General features: G+C 39.1%; 1 protein-coding gene across 1 annotated transcript; it reads left to right on the top strand.

Annotated features, from left to right (window-relative positions):
* Positions 1-8,426: 8,426 nt before the first annotated feature.
* Positions 8,427-21,024, top strand: LOC147162848 (delta-like protein 4). The gene is made up of 11 exons (XM_086095755.1): positions 8,427-8,802; positions 8,887-9,138; positions 9,670-9,724; positions 11,079-11,342; positions 12,888-12,948; positions 14,948-15,078; positions 15,152-15,321; positions 15,574-15,793; positions 17,065-17,782; positions 18,753-18,861; positions 19,694-21,024. The coding sequence occupies exons 1-11, from the start codon at positions 8,749-8,751 to the stop codon at positions 19,697-19,699; spliced, it is 2,040 nt and encodes a 679-aa protein (XP_085951881.1). The 5' UTR covers positions 8,427-8,748; the 3' UTR covers positions 19,700-21,024.
* The last annotated feature ends 287 nt before the right edge of the window (positions 21,025-21,311 follow it).

Raw genomic sequence — 21,311 nt, 5'->3', positions numbered from 1 at the left:
TCACCAGACAAACAGGCCGCAGTCGGACCCCTCACCACAAGGCTCCCATAAGGAGGATAAATCGGGCGTCAAAGAGCACAACCTCAGTGCGCTGCTGAGTAAGCACGAGCGTGATCAAAAATGGCATCAAGCCCACTAAGCTCTATATCTAACATCTGGCCATCATGCTGACTTCAATAACAATTACTCAGCCCAAAAACATTTGCATGCATTGTTTGTCTTTCCCGAGTGGAGATGAGTGAATGTCCAGTATGTACAGTATGAGTTCATTTACAGTTCAGTTGCGCTAAAGAGGGCGGCTTGCATGACATCGTTTTCAGCATCGGTCTGTTTCGTTTCAGTGATGTTTTGCAGGCTTAAAAAAAAAAAAAACACATTCAACATTGGTGTGTTTTGGAAAATGGCGTAAAAATGCTACAACTGTGAAATTGAAGGATAATTGTATACATGTGCGATATTGAATCATCCGTTACTAGACTGAGAGTGAACATCTGTTCATCCTGTAGGATACATTCCAGACCCAACCACTTATGAGACCAAATAAACACCTTTTAAAAATATTTTTAACCACTCCCACACACTTTAAACATATTTGAACTTATTTAATGCCACTTTTTTTTTTTAAACACATTGCAAGCATAAAAGAAAAGATTATTCTGCGTGTGAGTATCTGGCCGTGAGCCGGGGCTGACAACAGCTCCTGCGTGAGTGTGTTTATTGTGTTTTAGATGAGTTAACTGTTTGCACAGTGTTCTGTCGGCTGGAAAGTGCATCAGTGACTGTGCCTTTCGTGTCCTAATGCATGTTAAGCACAACAACAACAAAACCTGCGATATAGCTGGCGGCTTTTGTTGAACTCAACCAGTACTCACTTAACTTGAATAATGACGAATGGATCATTCTAAAAGAGTCATCTGTAAGTGTAACTTTTTACAAGCTTAAAAGAAAAAAAACACATTTCTGTTTTTCATAGGCCGTTGCTGTGTAAATGAACCCTAAATGCTCAGAACAATTTTCACAATTGTTCAAAGGTGTGTTGCACCTCGAAAACGCCATCAATCATTCTCACAACGCCGCACCCTCACGCATCATCTAACCTCTGGCACTCAACAAGACGAATTCCACCGAAGCAAAAGTCAAAGGATGGTGACCGATTGTGAACTAAATGATGGGAAAATGGGAATTCAAGTAAGGGCAGTTTCAACATGTATCCATGTAAACAAGCGATGTCCCAGAGGAACTAAGTAGGTCATGTGCCCTTGGTCAGGAAATGTTAGAACAACAACAGATAAGACATCATTAAGCCCGTTTGAAAATGAAAGCAGATTCTGATCACACCAAAAACGCCAACAGTGAGACACATGCCAAGATTAAATGACAAATACTAATCACACTGATAGAGTTCGGTGATTACAGTAAATTTCCTGCAGTGACACAGATATCAAAGCATTTCCATGATTAATGTTACTTTGATGATGCAAGGTAATGAGATGAACAGATGAATAGACGGGAGCGGCCAATGTGGTGCCAGAAAACTGGTCAGTAACAGTCAGTCAGACCCAAAAAAGCCCCCCCCCCCCCTCCATAGAACAAAAATTCAGCTTTCAGAATGGCCTTTAATTGTGGGCAGTCTAAGGCACACCTGTGCACTAATCATGGTGACTAATCAGCATCTTGATATGGCACACCTGTAAGGTGGGATGGAATATCTCGGCAAAGGAGAAGTGCACGCTGTCACGGATTTAGACTGGCTTGTGAGAGAAATGGTCACATTGTGTATGAGGAAGAAGTTTTAGATCGTTGAGTTCATCTCATGAAAAATGGGAGCAAAAACAAAAGTGTTGCGTTTATATTTTTGTCGAATACAGATAACTATTGATGGGACATTGTGATTTCCTAATATTTTTGTAGAAATTTTTTTGAAAATGTGAGCATTGGCAGAGATTTGTTTAAAAAAAAAAAAATAATAATAATAATAATAATAATAAACGTTCATGATGCATATTGAGAGTAAAAGAATAAAAGTGAGTATGTTCACATCAGGTCTAGCAGTGTGAGAATGACAGTCGCGCAACAATTAGCACTCACCCCATGGTCCTTCCCAACTGTCTTTTTCACACCAGCACGCTCTTCCCTCTTGTCCATTTACCCCATTGTCCATTTCCTGTCACGGAGGGCTCGTCTCGTTCCAAAGACGTGGTGCTTTGACGCCGGTAAAATGAGGATTTCCTCAGTCCTAGTCTTGCTTTCAGGAATCATTATGGAGCTGCATCGGTTAAAAGAGCATTTGGTTTTTGTGGACTGCATTAAAGGGAGCATATTATGGACATTTGACTTTTTTGAACCATCTTTTTAACATACAACATAAAATAAAACATTTAAACAAAAAAATAAATAAATAAATCACCATTATTAATGGAGTGAACTGGCGATTGCCAATTAAAAAGTACAGCATTGCCTTGAAATAGTTTCATTTGATACCCGTTTTAATTTGTGACAGGAAGTGACATCATCTTTGAGCTAGAGCGTAGCAGGTGTGCTCATGCCTCCTCCATGTGTCAAAGGTGGATCAATAAAAGCGGTAGCGGGTGCTCCTTCTGGCCGGCATAATGACGCACATACAACTACTGGTTTGGCGATGTGTGAATTCTACCCGCAAGCCAAACTGACGCTATGATGCTTTTATCAAGCCGACGGCTCGAACGTCGTGTCGACGTACAATCTTCCACCAACATTCAACGCTTTCAATAAGCAGCGTGTTGTTAGTGGCAGTGTAAGGGTATAGAGGAGCGCTGACATGGCCGTGTTGTGGCAACACACAAGCAAGCGGGCGTCTGGAAAGTTCCACAACTTCCACGTGCTCTTATTATAGAGACAAGTGGAATCTCAACTTTGTTAAAGCAGATAGAAAATATATATACTCTTGAATATGAATGCATTGTTGGGACTTTCCTTTAAAGGCATTAACTGATGAACTGACGTACTGTATCTGGTAGGATTAGTCAAAATCATGTTGAGTAATTGATTGTTACGAATTTGGTGATTTAATCCAAATGGAGTGCATCACTTGGCTTAGCAGAAGAGCTGTTGATTCGGTCGCTACTTGGAGAGCCAAGTATTCTTTTTTACGTGGTAAGTGTAAAAAATTTAAGAACCACTGCCTTTAAATAAAATCAATTATTTTCAAATTATTTTACTACAGTTTTTTTTTTTTTTTAAGCATTTTTCTTCCCAGCTATGACACGAGGCAATTTCTCATCTTCAATGGCAGGTGAGTCAATCTGCTTCGATGCCCGACATCCGTTGGCAGCGCATCTCAAAAGCCTCATTGATTGGCTGAACAGATTGTGGCATAGAGAGCAAATGTGCTGTAAAGAAGTGTTAAACTGCCGCTCATTAAACATGGCAGGTGGGGCCATCTGTTAGAACTGCTAGTTCATTTCCTTTTTGGCCTTGGCGTGAAGGCTGGTGGTGCTATTTGAAAGAAGGGCCCACATCGCCATGTCGGGTCACCGCAGCTCAGCTGCAGAGGAGGTAAGATGAAGTCAGACATGGCATTTAAGTACAATTTTCTCGAGCTCTTACCACAATTTTGTGTTTTCAAAATATGTGACTATCAACAGTATGTCAATGTCACTGTCTGCTGATTTTTCACTTCTTGCCTGTCATTGTTTGAATGCGGCGAGGCTAGCGGTAGCTACAGAGTGTAGCCAATCAAATAACTGTTGAGTTCTATGAGTTCTCCCGTATGCATGTTTTTCATTAAATGTTTGTAAATGTGTCATATTTATGCAAATACATTAAGCAACTATAATTTCGTTTTACGTTTGCTGCTGCCAAAACTACTTTGAAAAAGAGGTTCTTAAACTCAATGGGGGAGAAAATAAAGGAAAAAAGAATGAAAAGTTAAATGAAATAAAATAAAATTGCTAAATAAAAAGTAAAATAAATTAAAAATAGGTAAATAAATATAAATGAAATGAAAATGGGAAATAAAATGTGTGTAACCCTACTTTGCTGGAATGAGTATTTTACGCTTTTACAACCTCCGTATGTGACGACACAATGTAAAATAAAAAAAGATGTAGACAGAGTGCCTTGGGATTCCCTAAAAAAGACCTGCACGAAGTGGCTAGGGGGGAGGAAAATCTGGCCTTCCCTGCTAAAGCTGCTGCCCCGACCCCGATTAAGTAGAAACAAATGGATGGATGAAAATCTCAGCAATTTTTGAGAAATTAGCAACTTCTTGTTGAACTTTTCTAACATCTTGACTTTGGCAGCTCCATGATTCAAATCCCTAACTAAGGAATATTGTTTGTAGCCGAACCAAACAAACTCAATCAGGCCGTTTCAAATCTCTTATAAAGGCACCCAACCCTGTCTTACACGAGAGGCCCTTATGTAACTCTTCATTTCCCCCAATCAACACGCTGTTTATAAGGTTTGAACGCCAGCTGAAAGGCCATAGAACAATTGCAAGTCAGCTTTGCAAAACACTTGTCACAGAGAAAAATGATTTCCTATTGTGAGTGCAGATGGAACCACGGACGTTCCGAAACGGTGTTTATTCTCGAGCAACACCATAGAAAAGAGCCTGCGAGATGATTGTTTGCACTGGCCCAGAGTGAATAACCCAAATGCACTTAATGCCATGTTTACATTTATTTATACAGCCAAATGTTCAATTGCGGGCGGCACGGTGGGTGACTGGTTAGCACGTCCGCCTCCCAGTGCAGAGGACGTGGGATCGAGTCCGGGCTTGCGTGGGTTTTCTCCGGGTACTCCGGTTTCCTCCAAAGACATGCATGGCAGGTTAATTGAACACTCCAAGTTGTCCATAGGTGTGATTGTGAGTGTGGATGATTGTTTGTCTCTGTGTGCCCTGTGATTGGCTGGCAACCAGGTTAGGGTGTACCCCGCCTACTGGCTGAAGCCTGCTGGGATAGACTCCAGCAACCCTTGTGAGGGCAAGCGCTTAAGAAAATGGATGGATGTTAAATTGCATAGATTGATAAAGAATGATCAGTTCTGGACAAAAAAATCACATAATTTTTTGTTACACCCCTAAAAAATAACCCATACATAAATTTCTATAATAAAAATCTCCTTTATGTTGCACCATGTGGTCCATGCGTTCAAATTTGGCAGCATCCTAAAAAGCGAATGAAACCTGAGCTACTGTTGAGAACTTTTTGGCATCAAATATTAACAATGTTGAATGTGTTTTTGTGTATCAGTATAAGGTGAGACCACTAGAGCTTTTCAAACTTTGAGAAATGTTTCCAAGGAGCCCCTCGTAATCCTAACGCCAATCAAACTAAACTGCAATGTGTACCCATGAATGCCATAAGAATTAAGAAAAAATTCTCGAAAACAAATCAGATTTTATTCACGTAATATTTAGTTTTTTTAATAATGCGTTAGATTTATATAGCGCTTTTTCAGACACTTTACAGTGGTCGCATTATTCGTGCACTCACACATTCACACTGTGGCGGTGGTAAGCTACTTAAGTAGCCACAGCTGCCCTGGGGGAGGCTGACGGAAACATGGCTGCCAGTGTGCGGCTACGACCACCACCAAACATTCGCACCTTCCATACACCAGTGTGAGTAGCACTGGAGGCTATGTGTGGGAAGTGCCTTGCCCATGGACAGCCGACCTTCTGGTTACTGAACCACCGTCTTTACACCCTGAGCCACGGCTTATTGACTGCATTCATGATATTTATGATTGATGTGATGTCGCAACCACATCAGAGCTTCTAATTGGTCCAAAGCTAAAATAAGGATTACATTTTGAAGACCCTCCCACCCCCAAGAGTTCCCGCAACTCCTGCTGTCAACAGCCTTTTCTCTACAGCACCTGTGTAAACCCATGGGATGAATACGAATGTCATTTCCACACATCGGAAGCTGAAAATTGGGTGAAAACGCTAACTGCTATTTAAAGACGGCATGTTAATGAGCCAGTCAGCGGTGGGAACGTCAAACATTTCAAGCTAGGTATGAATTATGCAGTCCTCTTACTCACACTGCTTTGGACTTAACAGTCCATTGTCTGATCCCTAAATTGGAGTTTCCAAGCATTAAGTCAAAGGCAAGTGGGGGCCGGCGATGAAGTCATCGCTGTTGGCGAGCCGTGGAGCCACGCTCCTTCATGGCCAGGGAACGGTGGCAAAATCCTGTTCCCTCACTCTCAATCCCGCCCGGACACGTTTGGCCTGTTGCAGGAGTGATAAAGCACACAATGCCCTGTGCCCAGCATGAGCTGAGAAAAAGTGTACAGTAGAAGGCATTTGAATTTGCTCAGAAAGCGTTTTATACTGTTTTCACTTGATTTTTCTCTTCCCCGTTTGGAACAATTGCTCACACTTGAAAGGAGATGAAAGTGTTCTTAAAGTGGCGCGAGTGGATGTTATTTCAGTAAACACGGTGCCACTACACTTTCCAATTGATACAAATGGCTTTTCAATTGCTGACATTATTGGTATGATGTATGATAATGTACGCATAACAGCTGGGTGCTTACAATTGTTTGGGACTTTCTTTTCTTTCTTTTATTTTATTTTTTTTACCAACCATAAACAATATAGTGTAGTCGTAGCTTTTCCCCACGCTATTCTCATTACTGCAGTATCTGTTGGCATGGAAACTTTCTCTTCTTTAAAGTTTATTTTTTAATAAGTGTACTAATGATTTAAAGATACTCACCAGCTGAAAACAATTTTAAGGAAAATCTAAATGTGTTTTTTATTGTTATTGTTGAATAAATGATGTACAATTAAAGTTAAATTCAATTTGAATGCTAATTTATTCTAGTATTACTCTAATTACATTGATAGGATTGCAAATGAATGCTTTTTTTTTTTTTTTTGCTAATTGCTAACGTTTTGCTCAAGAGTATACGTTAACTGTGTTAGCTGCAATTAGGGATGTCCAGATCACACTTTTTTGGACCCGAGTCCGAGTCACCTCATTTTGAGTCCCGATCTGATACCTCTTTGAGTGACACTCCCTAATGGCTGAAATCATGAAAAACAGAAGGAAGAACGTATCTTCGGTCTACCCAAGGTCCGTGAAATTAGCTTGATGATGTCATTTCTGCTGAGTCACGTGGCTCCGTTTTTTTCTCTTCCTGTAGATTTTCGTAGCAGGGCTTCAACTTCAGAGCCTATTTGCTATTATTTAAGATATGTCTGTTATAACTAAATATTTCACATGATTACTAGGAAGTCATCAACAAAATCATACTAACATATGCTGATTTAAAATATATTTTATTTGATATGTAAATTGGTCATCATAGGGATGGCCAATAAATCAATATCTGTATAATCTGTTTGGCGTAGTAGGCTATGACAAGCACTCGGACCCGATGAAGAAGTCGCTGAGCCAACGGACAGCATACACGCACCAAACAAAAGTGTGGCGTCACTTTGTTCAAATAAATGACCTCAATGCAATACTTGCGAGATTATATAGTGAAAACTAACATGATTAAACAACACCTGTGGTTGTTACATGGCTTATAAGGCAAAGAGTTCCCTTTCTATGCCATGCTAGCTTGTTAGCCGGCAGCAACACCCAGCGTGGCACTGAAGTCATGATCAGAAGTAGAACAATAAAATGTCTTACGCCAATAATGAGCTCGCTAACAAGTAAAATTAGACCTAAGACACTCCAAGAGAATACGGTACATTATTAGTTTGTGAAGATTTTTTGATTTTTTTCATTGTATGAACAATGAATGAATGTTAATGTAACAACACGTGCCCTGCTATTTTCTTCTGGATAGTGTTTTATCATGCATTTTTGTTATTTTTATTAGGTTAAAACAAATGTCATCTTAGACTACTATAAAAGACTTATGTCGTGATTCGTGATACATTTTTCAGCCATATCGGCCATCCCAAAAAAAGGAAAAAAAAAGGAGTCATTTTAGGGCCAGGGGGCACAAGTGCTATGTGGCATTTTCATATATATATTTTTTTTTTTATTAACTACTCCGTTTTACTACAGTTACAGTTAGATTTGGTTTTAGGGCAACAAGAATTTACACATTTGCATGTTCATGTATTTTATTTTTGTGAGTGGATTATTATCTCATAAAAAAAGCCCAAATTGCTAATAATGCATAGGCTAAATCTTCAACACATTTAATAGTTGCAAACATAATTTCCCTAAATGGCACTTTATTTGTGTAATAAATCAACAATACATTCTAAGTTATCTCAAAATGAAACACTGTAATAAAAATTAAGCACGCTCACACCGTGTAAAAAAAGGAGGTGGGGGTGGTGTGTGTGTGTGTGTGCGGGGGGGGGGGGGCGTAGATGAGAGAGGGCGGTGTTTATTGTGATGTTTCTGCCAGCTGGGGCATATATAAGCAAGAGGGGAGACGTGACAGAGTCCACAGTGGGTGACACCATGCACTGATGCTCGTCCTCATGCATGCACACGCATCACTATCGGCCACACAAGTGCCCCTAAAACAACACAACAACAACAACAAAGTAACACAATTGACCGGCACGATGGATGGACATCACAAAGACCGCAGAATGACTCACTTGTGGATATTGACTATTTTGATATTGGTCTAACCTCTTGTTTTGCACTGGATAACTTTCCCCCGAGCTGGAGCTTCTACCGCGGGATTCTATTTATTTGCCTTTTGGATCTCCTTCCCAGCGCCAGGATTTGTGGACTAAATACTTCCAAGGATACGCACATCAAGCTCTAAAGGATGGCCGTTAGGTTCACATCTATCCTCGCAATAGTTGTAACATGTTTTACTCAGGTACGGTGTCCGCTTTGTACAAAAGAAGAGGTGGTTTGTGTGAAAAATTGCATTTTCCTTGCTGAACTTTCGTCCCGTGTGTAGGTTCTGGGATCAGGTGTGTTCGAGATCGATCTGCATCACTTTGACAATTCCAAAGGTTCGCTGGCCAATGGGAAGAGCTGCAGCGTGAGCGGCTGCAGGACTTTTTTCACGGTTTGCCTGAAGAATTTCCAAACGGTGGTGACTCCCGGAGGTTGTCTTTTTGCCAAGGCCACTTCACCCGTTTTGGGCACCGACTCGTTCAGCATGCAGCCGGACTCCAGGCTGCGGTTGCCCCTCAACTTCACCTGGCCGGTAAGGAACTTGCTTGCGGTTATTGGCCGATTTGTATTTGGAGATGATTTTTAACTAAAATATGGCCAGCAATTTGTTTTATGAAAAGTCACTAAATCATAACTGCTATTTTATGTGGCTTGTTTTTTCGCAAATAATACCAACTACAATTAGAATCAATTATACGAAGTTTAAATGATGATCACGTCTATATATTCATAAATTCTGTAATCATATTATACAGATGTGATAGTCATAATTAGCATATATCATTTATTTTAATAAAAGTAATTGTGTTAGAAATGTATCTAAAACAGTATTTGTATTTTAAAGTCTGTGTATGCATAACTATATTTATTACGTTTCCATACTGTCCTTCTTGCTATTAATACATCATATCTCTAAATATCTATATGCCTACTGTATAGCTTAATCTATCCATCTATCTACAGATATTCAAACTGCAATGTGATCTTAGATTAGGCCTACGCGTGGAACTGCACAATTGCGCCATTTTTGATGAAATTTATTTCCCAATTTGTCCTTCCCTAGGGTGCCTTTTCACTCATTATTGAAGCTTGGCATTCGTCTGCGGAGAAGCCTGGAGGTAAATAGTTTTAATAAATAAATTAATTAATCTTTTTTTTTTTAAACGCAGCATTCGTATCCACTAGAGGGAGACATGTACAAAAACACCACTCATTGGCCTGTTACGTCATACCTATTTCCCGAAAATCAATAAGCAGTCTTCAAGAGAGAGGTCACGTGACAATAAATCCATATGGCATTGTCCGAGCGCTGCACTTGTGTCCACTAGGATGTCTTGTGACTCACAGCGCAGGCAAAGCTCTCCCAACACAATCGCAACTTCCTTTGTTTTATTTTGGCCCTGCGTGGGAAAGTGCACCGTGTTAAGTGAGCACATGAAGCTTTGCCAAAAAAAAAAAAAGTATCCCCACCCTTTCACATAGTCTCCACAATGATCATATTGATCATTAACAAAGTGTTAAATCAGAGGCACAGGCCAAATAAGCAACTGTCTGTGGTCCTTTCACCACGAGGGGGCCCCCAAGAGCAATTAACAGCGCTTGTATTTGTCAGTATTTTTTTTTTAAGTTTGTATTAGTATTGAGGAAGAATAGTGTGCTATAAAAAGTGAAATGTTCAAGAAAGTAAATTCAACATGTTTTCCACATAGTTTTAAGACTAAGGTATCATTTGTCATTTATATCAAATTTTTTAAGTAGACCTATTTGCTGTACATTTTATTACTTCGTCAGTTTTATTTGAAGCATATTGCATCCACTAAAAAAAAAAACATTTTTGGGGGGTAAAAAAAATTAAGTTTTATGGAAAATGTGTTTTTTTCTGTTTTTGTGTCATAATAATAATTTTTAAAAACTCGGGGGAGGGGAATTCAGAAAATCAGACAAAAAAATCCGAACAACATTTAATAGTAGTCTGAAAAACAGAAACAAAAATATTCCAAAAACACAAAAAAACGATCCCACATACACCCTACATAAAAATAATTTGATCTCAAATATTAATAAATTAAATCTCTTTTTTTTTTCTCAGTAATTTTTTTTTGCATTTTATTACTATTGCGTTGCAATATGCTTTCGTAAAATGCATTTGCAGCTAACTTGTATTTAACTTTTAAGTACGAGACCATACAATTGCATTTCATCTTTGAGAGGTTTTTACATTTTTATTTAACTCATCTGCTTTTTCTGTTTCTTTTAAGTTCAAATAATGTTACTGTGTTTTAGAATAATATTAAATATACTTTTATTATTTGATTTGATTATTAATGTATTTTATTGTTGGGTGATTGTGGCGGTCTGCAAATCAAGCCCAGTCCGTGGTGTATTTTATTTATTTTTCAAATGCTCATTATAATGCCTCAACATCAACTTCTCCTCATCTAATCAGTAACTTGTCTGTATTCTTTCCTCCAGACACCACCAACCCTGAATTGTTGATTGGCTCTTTTGCCATCCAAAGACAGTTGGGAATAGGGAATGAGTGGTCCCAGGATGTGCAGAGCGGGACGCAGACGGAGCTAAGGTACTCATACCGCTTCATCTGCAATGACAATTACTACGGGGACACTTGTTCCAAAATATGCGCTGCCAGAGACGACCTTTTTGGCCACTACACCTGCAAGCCTGACGGGCAAATAGCGTGTCTGCCAGGATGGAAGGGACAATACTGCCAAGAACGTAAGCACGAGTAAAGACACCATATGGGCACTTTTTCTTTGTCTGTTTTAGAAGGGCACAAGTCAGTAGTTTGCTTGCTCGGCTTTGTAGTAGTAGACATTCAGTTTGTGCAGTTTGCTCTGCGTTTGACTTTGTTTTTGCTATAAATGGGCTGCAAACATTTACTCTCAAGTACATGCGTTGTTACATTTGGACCTTTCACTTATCCAGGGATGTTTTTTTTCTGAACAGTTCGATTTGCAGGGGGGGTCAACATATGCTAAGCGTTTAAAGACAAAAAACGTAAATGTCATTTTGGTGGTAAGGCAGGAAGTTACTATTCATGATACCATTTAAAAAATGGTGTGATATCAATTTAATTTTGTATTTTTCACATTACAACTCAAAATTAAAATATAAAGTGTTGGGATGGGCGAGTACCAATACCAGGCATTGCACTCTAAAAACAGTTGGGTCAAAAATAACCCAACTATGGGTCAAAAATGGACCGATCATCTACTTGAGTCAAGAAATGGTTCTTTCAGCGTAAAACAACTCATAAATATTGGTCAGTTCCTTTACTTGGGTCAAAATATTGGGTTGTTTTGTATATCCACTTTATGGGTCAAATTGACCCATAAAGTGGATTGGTCCATTTTTGATCTATAATTGGGTTAATTTTCACCCAAATGTTTTTAGAGTGTGTATTTTTTTAAATATCGGGTACTTCTAGAGGCTGCCGATACCAGCTACTGACACTTAAGGAAAGAAAATCTGACATTGAGTAAGTCCTCCTCACCAGTAGATGGCGGTACAGTGTGACAGTTTGACACATCGGCGAATTGCTATGTGCGTCAGAAAGAAAGTTTTTGTTCACAATGTTTTGTCATTGCGCTAAATGAAATTTTATACAATAAATAAAAAATAATAGTAAAGTTGGTTAGCCGGAATTGGTGAGTACTTAAAGAGTGTAAACTCATACTGAAAAAAGTGGTATCTAACCCTCTATTTTTATTTTAAGCAATGTGCAATCTTTCAACATTTTAACATTTTGTTCCTATTTAGTTTTATTATCATGCTAATAAAAATGTGCAGCAGGCCCCAAATGGCACCCGAGCCAAACTTCGGCCACCCCCTAAATTTGACTGTGAGGCCAATGGGAAGAATTGGCGCACTTTCTCTCAGCGTTTAATCCAGTGAAGTGCTCAGTGAGCAGCACACGCCGGGTTAATCGCGGCATTATAGTCCGCCACGCGCCACTAAATTGCGGCCTCTATTGTTGCGGCCGTACAGGGCAGCAGCTGCAAACGGGGCTCGAACTGCCCACCGACAACAATGGGGCAGCTGTCATGCTTTTTTTTTTTTTGATGCTTTAAGAACAAGCATCTGCTCTGCACCAAAGCAACCAGCCATTTAACAGCATGCAAAATCAATGTCACATGCAGAACACAGTGGGAAAATTGTGCCTTTCCATTCAAACACCAGGAAGCAACTTTGACTAAGATGACCCAATACAAGGAAAAGGTTAACCTTTAACATCCTTCTATTATATATTTTTTCTCACAGCAATCTGTCTGGAAGGGTGCAATGAAAATAATGGAAACTGCACAATACCTGGAGAATGCAAGTGAGTATTAATTACAGATCAGTGCACTTTTCACGTTTCACACAGGAACTCAAAATTGCTATAAAGCAATTATTTGATATTGACTTTATTGCCACAGTCACGAGAACAATGAAAATCAGTTGGGCGTCTCACAATACAACAATGATAAAAAAGTTACTCATATTTCATAGAATATGATATTGGAGTAGACTGATTATTTGCATGTAGGTATTGCATAGAATGTTGTTCATTATGCAGTATTGCACTTAAGTGTGAGGGTGTTGTCATTAGTTTGTTACATTGTGGGGCCCAACCGTCCACGTGGGGCCATATTGCTGGGTCCCACAAGTTGAGACCTCTTTTTGAGGTTCAAGACTTGGGTTTAGAGTTTAGGTTTGAATTGGGTTATGGTTGGGGTTAGGGTAAGGAATAGGGGTAGGCAATCATTTTTGATGGTTGGGGTTAGGCGGAGGGGCTAGGAAATGCATTATGCCAATGAGATGGCCCCACAACGATAGTAAAACATACCTGTCTGTGTGTGTGTGGGTGTGTGTTTGTGTGTTGGTGTGTGTGTGTGGTGGGGGGGGGGGGGGGCAGACACATTTCACAGCTCGGTGGTAGAAGATCTTTTTGAGCCTCATGGTCCGAGAATTTAATGTCCTTTGTTGTTTTCCAGAGGGAAGGGGTTAAAAAAAAAGAAAAATAATTGGAGATACAGGACAATAGATGAATTTAATACTTAGCAAAGTTTTTTCCACAAAAAATTGTGAGACATTGGAAAACACATGTTCTCATAGAAAATAATGGGACAAACTGTCACCATCAAACAGGCCATTTTATTAAGTAAACTTGTAACTAGAGATGTTCAATAACACTTTTTTGCATACTGATACCAGTACGAGTACACTTGAATAGTTACCGACACCAAGTACCCAATACCACTAGTACTTTTGATACATTTACAAAATAATAATCATGATATTTTATCGAGTATAATATTTTTGTTTTATTATTAGATTTTATTGTTATTATTATGTGTTACTTTGATGACATGAATAGCTAGGGATGGGCGAGTACAGATACTAGGTAGAGGTATCATGCCGAGACTTGACCTTATTTCAAGGTATCGTTACTCATGACAGAAGTCAATACTAGTATAGCGCGCCCTCTTCTGGCTGTTTTACGATCAGGAAATAGAAATTGCAAAAAAAGAAAGCATTAGTTTCATGCATTTTAACTCATTCACTGCCATTGACGGCTTCAAAAATTCATTTGAACTATTTCAAATTTTTTTTTAATCTATTTTTGCTAACAAGAGTATGGAAACCTAGAAAAAAACGTATTTGGGTACATTTAGAACAGATGTAAAATTTGTGGTTAATCGTGTGTTAACTAGTGAAGTCATGCGATTAATTACGTTTAGAAATTTTAATCGCCGGACGCCCCTAATTTACGAAAAATAAAATAATTTAAAGAAAAGATTATTTAAAAAAAAATCATAAATCATAATTAATCGCATGACTTCACAAGTTAACTTACGATTAATCGAAATTTTTATATCTGTTCTAATACAATTTAAAAAAATCTAGATTTTCCAACTCTTGTTAACAAAAGTGGGAGCAAATGTTTTACTAATAAAAATAGTTCCAATGAATTTTTGACGTCTATAGCCGTCAATGGCAGTGAATGCAATAAGTACCGGTAAAAAAATTTTTTTTTATTAATGATTAATTTATGAAACAAAAGTACCAGTGATCGATGACTAAAATTTGGTATGAATCTATCGATATCTGGGTATATAGTGTATAAAAATAATGACCATGATATTTTAACTACCAGTAATATAAATGTTTCTTTGTTTTGTTTTAATTTTTTGTTATCATTACGTTCTTGTTATTATAATCTATTACCTAGATGACAATAATAACAGCATTGAAATGTGTAGTCATTAAAAATGCACTTAATGGTAGTGATGTTGGTCCAATAACAGTCGTTCTGTTTTGCTTGCCTTTTGTTTTAGATGCAGAGAAGGCTGGCAGGGCGTCTTTTGTGATGTGTGTAAACTGCACCCGTCGTGTAAACATGGTACCTGCACGGAGCCGTGGGAGTGCGCCTGCAAGGAAGGCTGGGGGGGGATACTCTGTGACCAAGGTAGGCGGACTTTTCCACTGCGAAACAGCGGCACGAATATCAAACGTATCTTTTTCCCGTTTCCCTTCCCCAGACCTGAACTACTGCACCCACCACAAGCCGTGCGCCAACGGGGCCACCTGCATGAACACGGGCCAGGGCAGCTACACCTGCGCCTGCCTGCCGGGCTTCACCGGGGTCAACTGCGACTCGGAGGTCGGGGAGTGTGACAGACGGCCCTGTCGCAACGGAGGCAACTGCTTAGTGAGTGCGGAAGTCCCTCGCTCTCCTTTCCCACAACACACACTTTCCTGTTTTTGTTGTTGCCGTTGCCTATCTGCGAGCGCAGGAGGATGCCATTGATTGTCAAGTCCTGGATGACCCGGTTCCCAGTTTACAGTCTACTGTAAATAGGATGCAAAGTAAAGGAGCGAGGGGGCTCGTTCAGGGGGCCGTTTGTGAACAGGATATGAAAGGAAAACATCTGACGCCGAGCTTTTTTCATATGCTTTTCAGGAGACGGAGAGTGGATACAGGTGCGAGTGTCCGCTCGGCTTTACCGGGCCGCGCTGTGAACAGCGGACGCTGACTTGCGAGGACGCGCCCTGCTTGCTTGGCGGCAAGTGCCGCGAGACCGACGACGGTCACAGTTACGTGTGCGAGTGTCCAGCGGGCTACACTGGACTCAACTGTGAGAAGAAAGTGGATAAATGCACCTGGCTGCGATGCACCAATGGTAAGGCACCGTCCGTCACGTCTGGATCGATAGAAATGACAAGTGACATTCACTTTGTTCTCCGTTGCTTTGTGTTGAAAGCGATTCACTGTCCGACACGCCAGATGCTGAACTCATTATTTTGTACTAGGAATTTTCTATACCACTTTTTTTCCAGATCGATACCAGTGCAAGTTCTCTTGAGTCGTCTCTGATACTGATACCAAGTACAGATACCATTTGTACTTTTGATACCTAAAATTTACCCCTAAAATTAATGACAGATCATTTTAAAGAAAGCCCTAAATATCCCAACGTAGCAATTTTCTTCTAATTTCTCGTTCCTGGTTGAACCTGGTCACCATTGCGTGTACCGATACCTTGAAGTAAGGCCTGTTTTCAGCCCTATACCAATACCTGCTATCGGTACTCTCCCATCTCTACTGAGTATTGTATCATTTGGAGTGGCTAGTACCAAAATACATAATACTTTGAGGCCTTTTTTTTAAACGCTTTTTTCAATATTTAAAAATAAAATCTCTTTTTTTTCCCCATCTTGTTATTATAAAAAAAAAATTTTTTAGGAGAATACCCACATTTTGGGTGGAAAATGTATATTGGAGTTTGATCAGCGTTTTTTTTCATTTCTTTCAATATTTAAAAAAAAAATCTCTTTTTTTTGTCCTCTTGTTTTTTTTAATTTATTAATTTTAGAAGGAGAATACAATTTATTTTGGGTGAAAAATGTATATTGGAGTTTAATCAGCTTTTTTTAATTGTATTTTTATTTTGGGTTTATTTATTTATAAATGCATTTAGAAATGTATTATGAAAATTGAAACATATTAAGTCAAATTTTACGCGCATGCACGTCTTTTGTCCATTTAATTTAATTTATTTTTGTCATGTATTTGGCTAGGAAGTGCATCCTATGTGGCCTCCCAGTAGCACTGATGAACAAAATCCTTCTTTTGTGGCCCCCTCCAAAACCTGCGAGAGCATCATAACCGTAAAATTAAGTTTGAAATGATGGAATTGGAAGTGTTAGTGGAAGAGACAAACAAACATATCACCGAATTACCGAAAATTACCAGATCACACCAGTTATTGTCAGGGCTGTAGCAACAGAGTTGAAAGGAGTTTTATCATACTGTAGGTGACATGGCATGACTCCTTCTTGTGATTTGCTCTAAGTCAGCCCATAGATCATTCATGTCTACACACCCCTTGTTGTATTTTGCGGGGGGAAGAAACTTCTCTTCCAAGACCGACGGATATTCTTTGTCCAATAGGTGGCCATTGCATGATGAAGGGCAACCTGCGCGTGTGCAGCTGCCGCGCAGGCTTCACGGGCCTCCGCTGCGAGATCAACATCAACGAGTGCGCCGCCAATCCCTGCGCCAACGGCTCCACCTGCCTCGACCGCATCAACGACTACACCTGCCTGTGCCCGGCAGGCTACACCGGACGCCACTGCGACAGGCCCGTGGACCGCTGCGCCTCCTGGGTCTGCCTCAACGGCGGCACCTGCGCCGCCGGCGCCCGAGGCCAGCCTTCCTGCCTCTGCCCCGCCCACTACGGCGGCCCTCAGTGCCGGTCCGCGAACGTGCCTTTACCGGACAGCTCCAAAACGAAGCTCAATTGGGTCGCCGTCAGCTCGGGCGTGGCCCTGGTGGCGGCCCTGCTGCTCTCGTGCATGCTCATCGTGGTCATGAAGCAGGTGAGGAAGCAGAGGAGCAAACAGCAGGCCTCCGAGACCATGAACAACCTTTCCAAGGCGGATTTCCAGAAAGACAACCTTGTATCCGCGTTGGAGCTCAAAAACACCAACAAGAAGATGGACTTGGAGGTGGATTGCTCGAGTGAGAAGTCCAACCACAAACGCATCAACCACTTCCACACGGACTATAAAACCTCCACGGGGTACAAAGATGAACAATGCCTCCTAGACAAAGATGAAAACTGTGAAAAGATGATAGAAGATAAAAAGCATCTGAGTAGAATGTACAGGTAAGTGCCCATATACACACACGTGAGTCAATACAGCCATACCTTGATTTATCTGAGCCAGACCAATATGGATATTTGGTTGAAATAAAATTCCGACAAAAAATATATATAAAATATATCATGAATAAAATAATATATATTTTTTGTGTTTGTTTCATTTTAAAAACGGGATTTTTTTCCCGCTTTTTTTGCTTTGAATGTTGATTGATGTCTTTGTTTTTCTTGTAATTAGGGCTGCAACTAAAGGTGCAAAAAAAAACGTGAACATTTAAAAGATATGACTGCATCGAATCAAATCGTATCGTTCCACTTAATAAAATATGTTAAAAAAAAGAAAAAAGGAAAAAAAAAGAAACACATTAAATTGTCTTTTAATAGAGAGATATACAGTCGACCGGTCAGGCCAGCCCGCAAATAGCGAAAATACGCTTAAAATAGACACCTATTGAATTGCAATGGGGGCTGAGGGGGTGATCGTTGGGATGGTTAGGTACTACTAATAACTTTTAAACCACAAATAAACATTCAATTTTCCATGAAAAAAAAAACAGGTGGCAAAATTTCCCCCAAAATGTACCCCAAAAATATTGAAAAACAACAAGAAAAATCTCTCGAACCGAATCAAATGGTAATCCCACTGAAAATAAATGTAACCGTCCTTGAATCATATCACACCCAGTGTATCCAGATGCATATCAAATCGTCTTTTACTGAAGAGATGCACACCCCTATCTGCGACTCATGCTTATTTGAACAATCGATTAATTTGTCACTTTTTCAAAATCCCTTGGTTCAACAATAGAGTGTCTCACGCAGACTAACCCAAGCAACTAAGCCAACCCCAAATCCAGCACACGACGTCACCTATTAAAGGGGCCAGAACAGATTAATGGCAGTTCAATCAATTTTCATTTTCAATCAAGCTTGTTTAATGAGTTATGATCTTGACCGAGATGATATGTGGTTACAGTGAAAGGCCAGAATGCAGAATATCAACAATATGTTCCTCCGGAGAGTCCATGTACCAGTCGGTCTTTGTGATAGCAGAAGAGAAACAGGAATGCATCATTGCAACTGAGGTACGTTTTTTCCATGCTTGATGAACACCTTTCAACCTGATTTCAGATGTTTAAAAAAAAAAAAATTCTGGTTTATAGTACCGATATTCATGACTGTAGTGGAGACTATCCCGTGCAGGAAGGTCACGACCTTTAGTGCTTCCATTGAATTTTTGCACAGATGCGAACGCACCAAATTTCCCAGAATGTCAGGAAGTGGAAATCAGTTCAACTTCCGTTTTTCTATTATCATTATTGTTGCAATCTGATTTATGACTTACTGACTCATGGTAGACCCAAAAAGTTATTCATAATAATAAATATGATATAGTTAATTTATGACTTGTGTTTGTTAAAAAAAAAAAATACACGGGAAGAGGTGTTTAACAAAATAATTGTATTGGACGTGATGTAACTATGATTTTCCCTAACTAAAAGAAATAGAAAAACAAACAAACTAAAAACATATTAAAAAAAAATATATATATATATATATATTTATTTATTTATTTTTTCAATTTCTTCATTTTTTTTCTTCTTCATTTTCTTCTTCTTTTTTTATTTCTCTTTTTTTTATTTAACATCAGAAAAACAAATTGCACTGGCGGAAATGGGTTTCTGACAAGTTCTTAATAAATAAATAAATACATCAGGGGGGGAAAAAACATTCCAGTGGTGGATTAAAAAAATAAAAATAAATCCCCTGACGGGACTGGGCTTCCTTAAGTTTGAAGTATCTGTTTTTCAGCACAGCCACCGTGTAAATATATATATTTTTTTATCAATTTTTCAATGTCTATCCCCGTCATGCCGTTGAGCTGACTAATGTTGTGTCTTTCTCTTGTGTTTTTAGGTGTAACCAATGGAAGACGTGACCACCATTTCTTGTGGACTGTTTACAAGCGTGGGGAGAGATACTGGGATTTATTTAATGCAAAGTTGCTGCTCTTGAAAACTTGATAACTGGACGGAGCCCGAGTGCTCAACGAATGCAATAGGACTGAAGCTACTAAACTCTGGAAGAATGTAAAGACTTTGGGACTTAACGTTTTGCATCCGGATGTTTGGGATTGTTTTTTTTTCTTTCCGACATCCGTGTTCGTGTGAAGATGAGGCCTGGAGGCTCATACTTTACTTGCATGTTAACAAGGACAAGAGGACTTTGTTGATGCCATCCCCCTGTAGCTTATTGTGACAATGAACACTTAAAAGAATGCGACAAGCCTGTTGGCTTTTTACTATTTCTTTTCCGGCCCCTCACGCAAACTAAAAACCTGCACGGCGCTTGTCTAAAAGCCTCCTGAAAGCGGTTCATTTTTGGCAGGTCAGGTTTGAAAAATACAAAATGTTCAGTATGCAGCCTCCAGTGCAAAGCCTTACATTATATTTCAGCAAAAAAACATTATGCCCCCAGCCTTATCTCATCTTGATTCCTTTGTAGAAGGAACACACACAAAAAAGATGCAAAGCGATGCAATGGTAGAATCACATGCAGGGAAACTCATGATAAGGCCTTGATAAGTTTTGAAATCTTATGCAAAAAAAAATCAAAAAAAAAATCAAACTTACGACAAAGAAATAAGTGACTATTGTACCAAGGACGCCTTCAACGGAAATTACGGAACCAATAATGTTATGTTATTTTAGTATTTCATTAGTTATTTAAGAATATGACGCACTGATCTTTTCTTCCTTTTTTTTATAAGATTATTTTGTACATTTGTATATTTATACGTTAAGATTAGAAGTATGTTTGTAAGGTGATGTACCAAAAGTGTGAATTTTTATTTTTCAAGTGTTTTTTGGTGTTTAATTATTATGATTATTTGGTTGTTATTATATAGATATACAAGGACAGAAGCCCTTACTACATAACTGGTACACTGTTTATTTGTCGGTCTTCAATGGTGGAGTGAATAAGTGGTCAAATAGAAATTTGTGATTTCAAGTCATCTAGAGTCTATTTGGTAGCATTTTATGGGTTCCATGTCTGTGTTTAATGACATCATTGTGAGTGTGACGTGAAATCAGTGTGCTAGCAATCATAAGTCGGTGGACTCCTCTATAATTGGCAGCAATGTAAAGATTAATCAATCAGTTATGAATATAAATATATAGAAAGAGATATATACTTTTTTTTTTTAAATCTGTATGCAGAAATAAATAATCATTGTCTTCTTTTAACTCATCTTGAGTGAAGTTTGTGTCCATTTGCAATTGGAGATTTTTGAATCTTGGTGTGTATGCCAGTGACTATTGCAGTTTTAGTTTTTTTTAAGTTTATGAACAAAATGTTATGTAAAAAAAAAAAAAGGGAAATAGTATGGCCCTGTGTGGCAGAAGGCAGCATAAACAATTTTTGCTGCCATTATTCACCACAGTGTTATGAAGATAAAAGTTCCCATTTTACTTGCACCCCGTACTATAGAAAAGTAAAAGTAAAAAATGTGTCCTCCGAGTAAATACGTAAG

Source organism: Leptonotus elevatus, chromosome 14, assembly GCF_054856555.1.
Source record: "Leptonotus elevatus isolate MCC_2025b chromosome 14, RoL_Lele_1.0, whole genome shotgun sequence".
Classification (NCBI taxonomy): Eukaryota; Metazoa; Chordata; class Actinopteri; order Syngnathiformes; family Syngnathidae; genus Leptonotus; species Leptonotus elevatus.
The sequence above is the reverse complement of the archived record's forward strand: the minus strand, read 5'-3'. Positions and strand labels throughout refer to the sequence as shown.

Excerpts from the sequence above, each read along its gene's own strand:
- LOC147162848 (XM_086095755.1), top strand. The coding sequence starts at position 8,749 with ATGGCCGTTAGGTTCACATCTATCCTCGCAATAGTTGTAACATGTTTT. Across the intron at positions 9,725-11,078 it reads GTCTGCGGAGAAGCCTGGAG|ACACCACCAACCCTGAATTG; the intron begins GTAAATAGTTTT and ends TCTTTCCTCCAG. Across the intron at positions 12,949-14,947 it reads ACAATACCTGGAGAATGCAA|ATGCAGAGAAGGCTGGCAGG; the intron begins GTGAGTATTAAT and ends CTTTTGTTTTAG.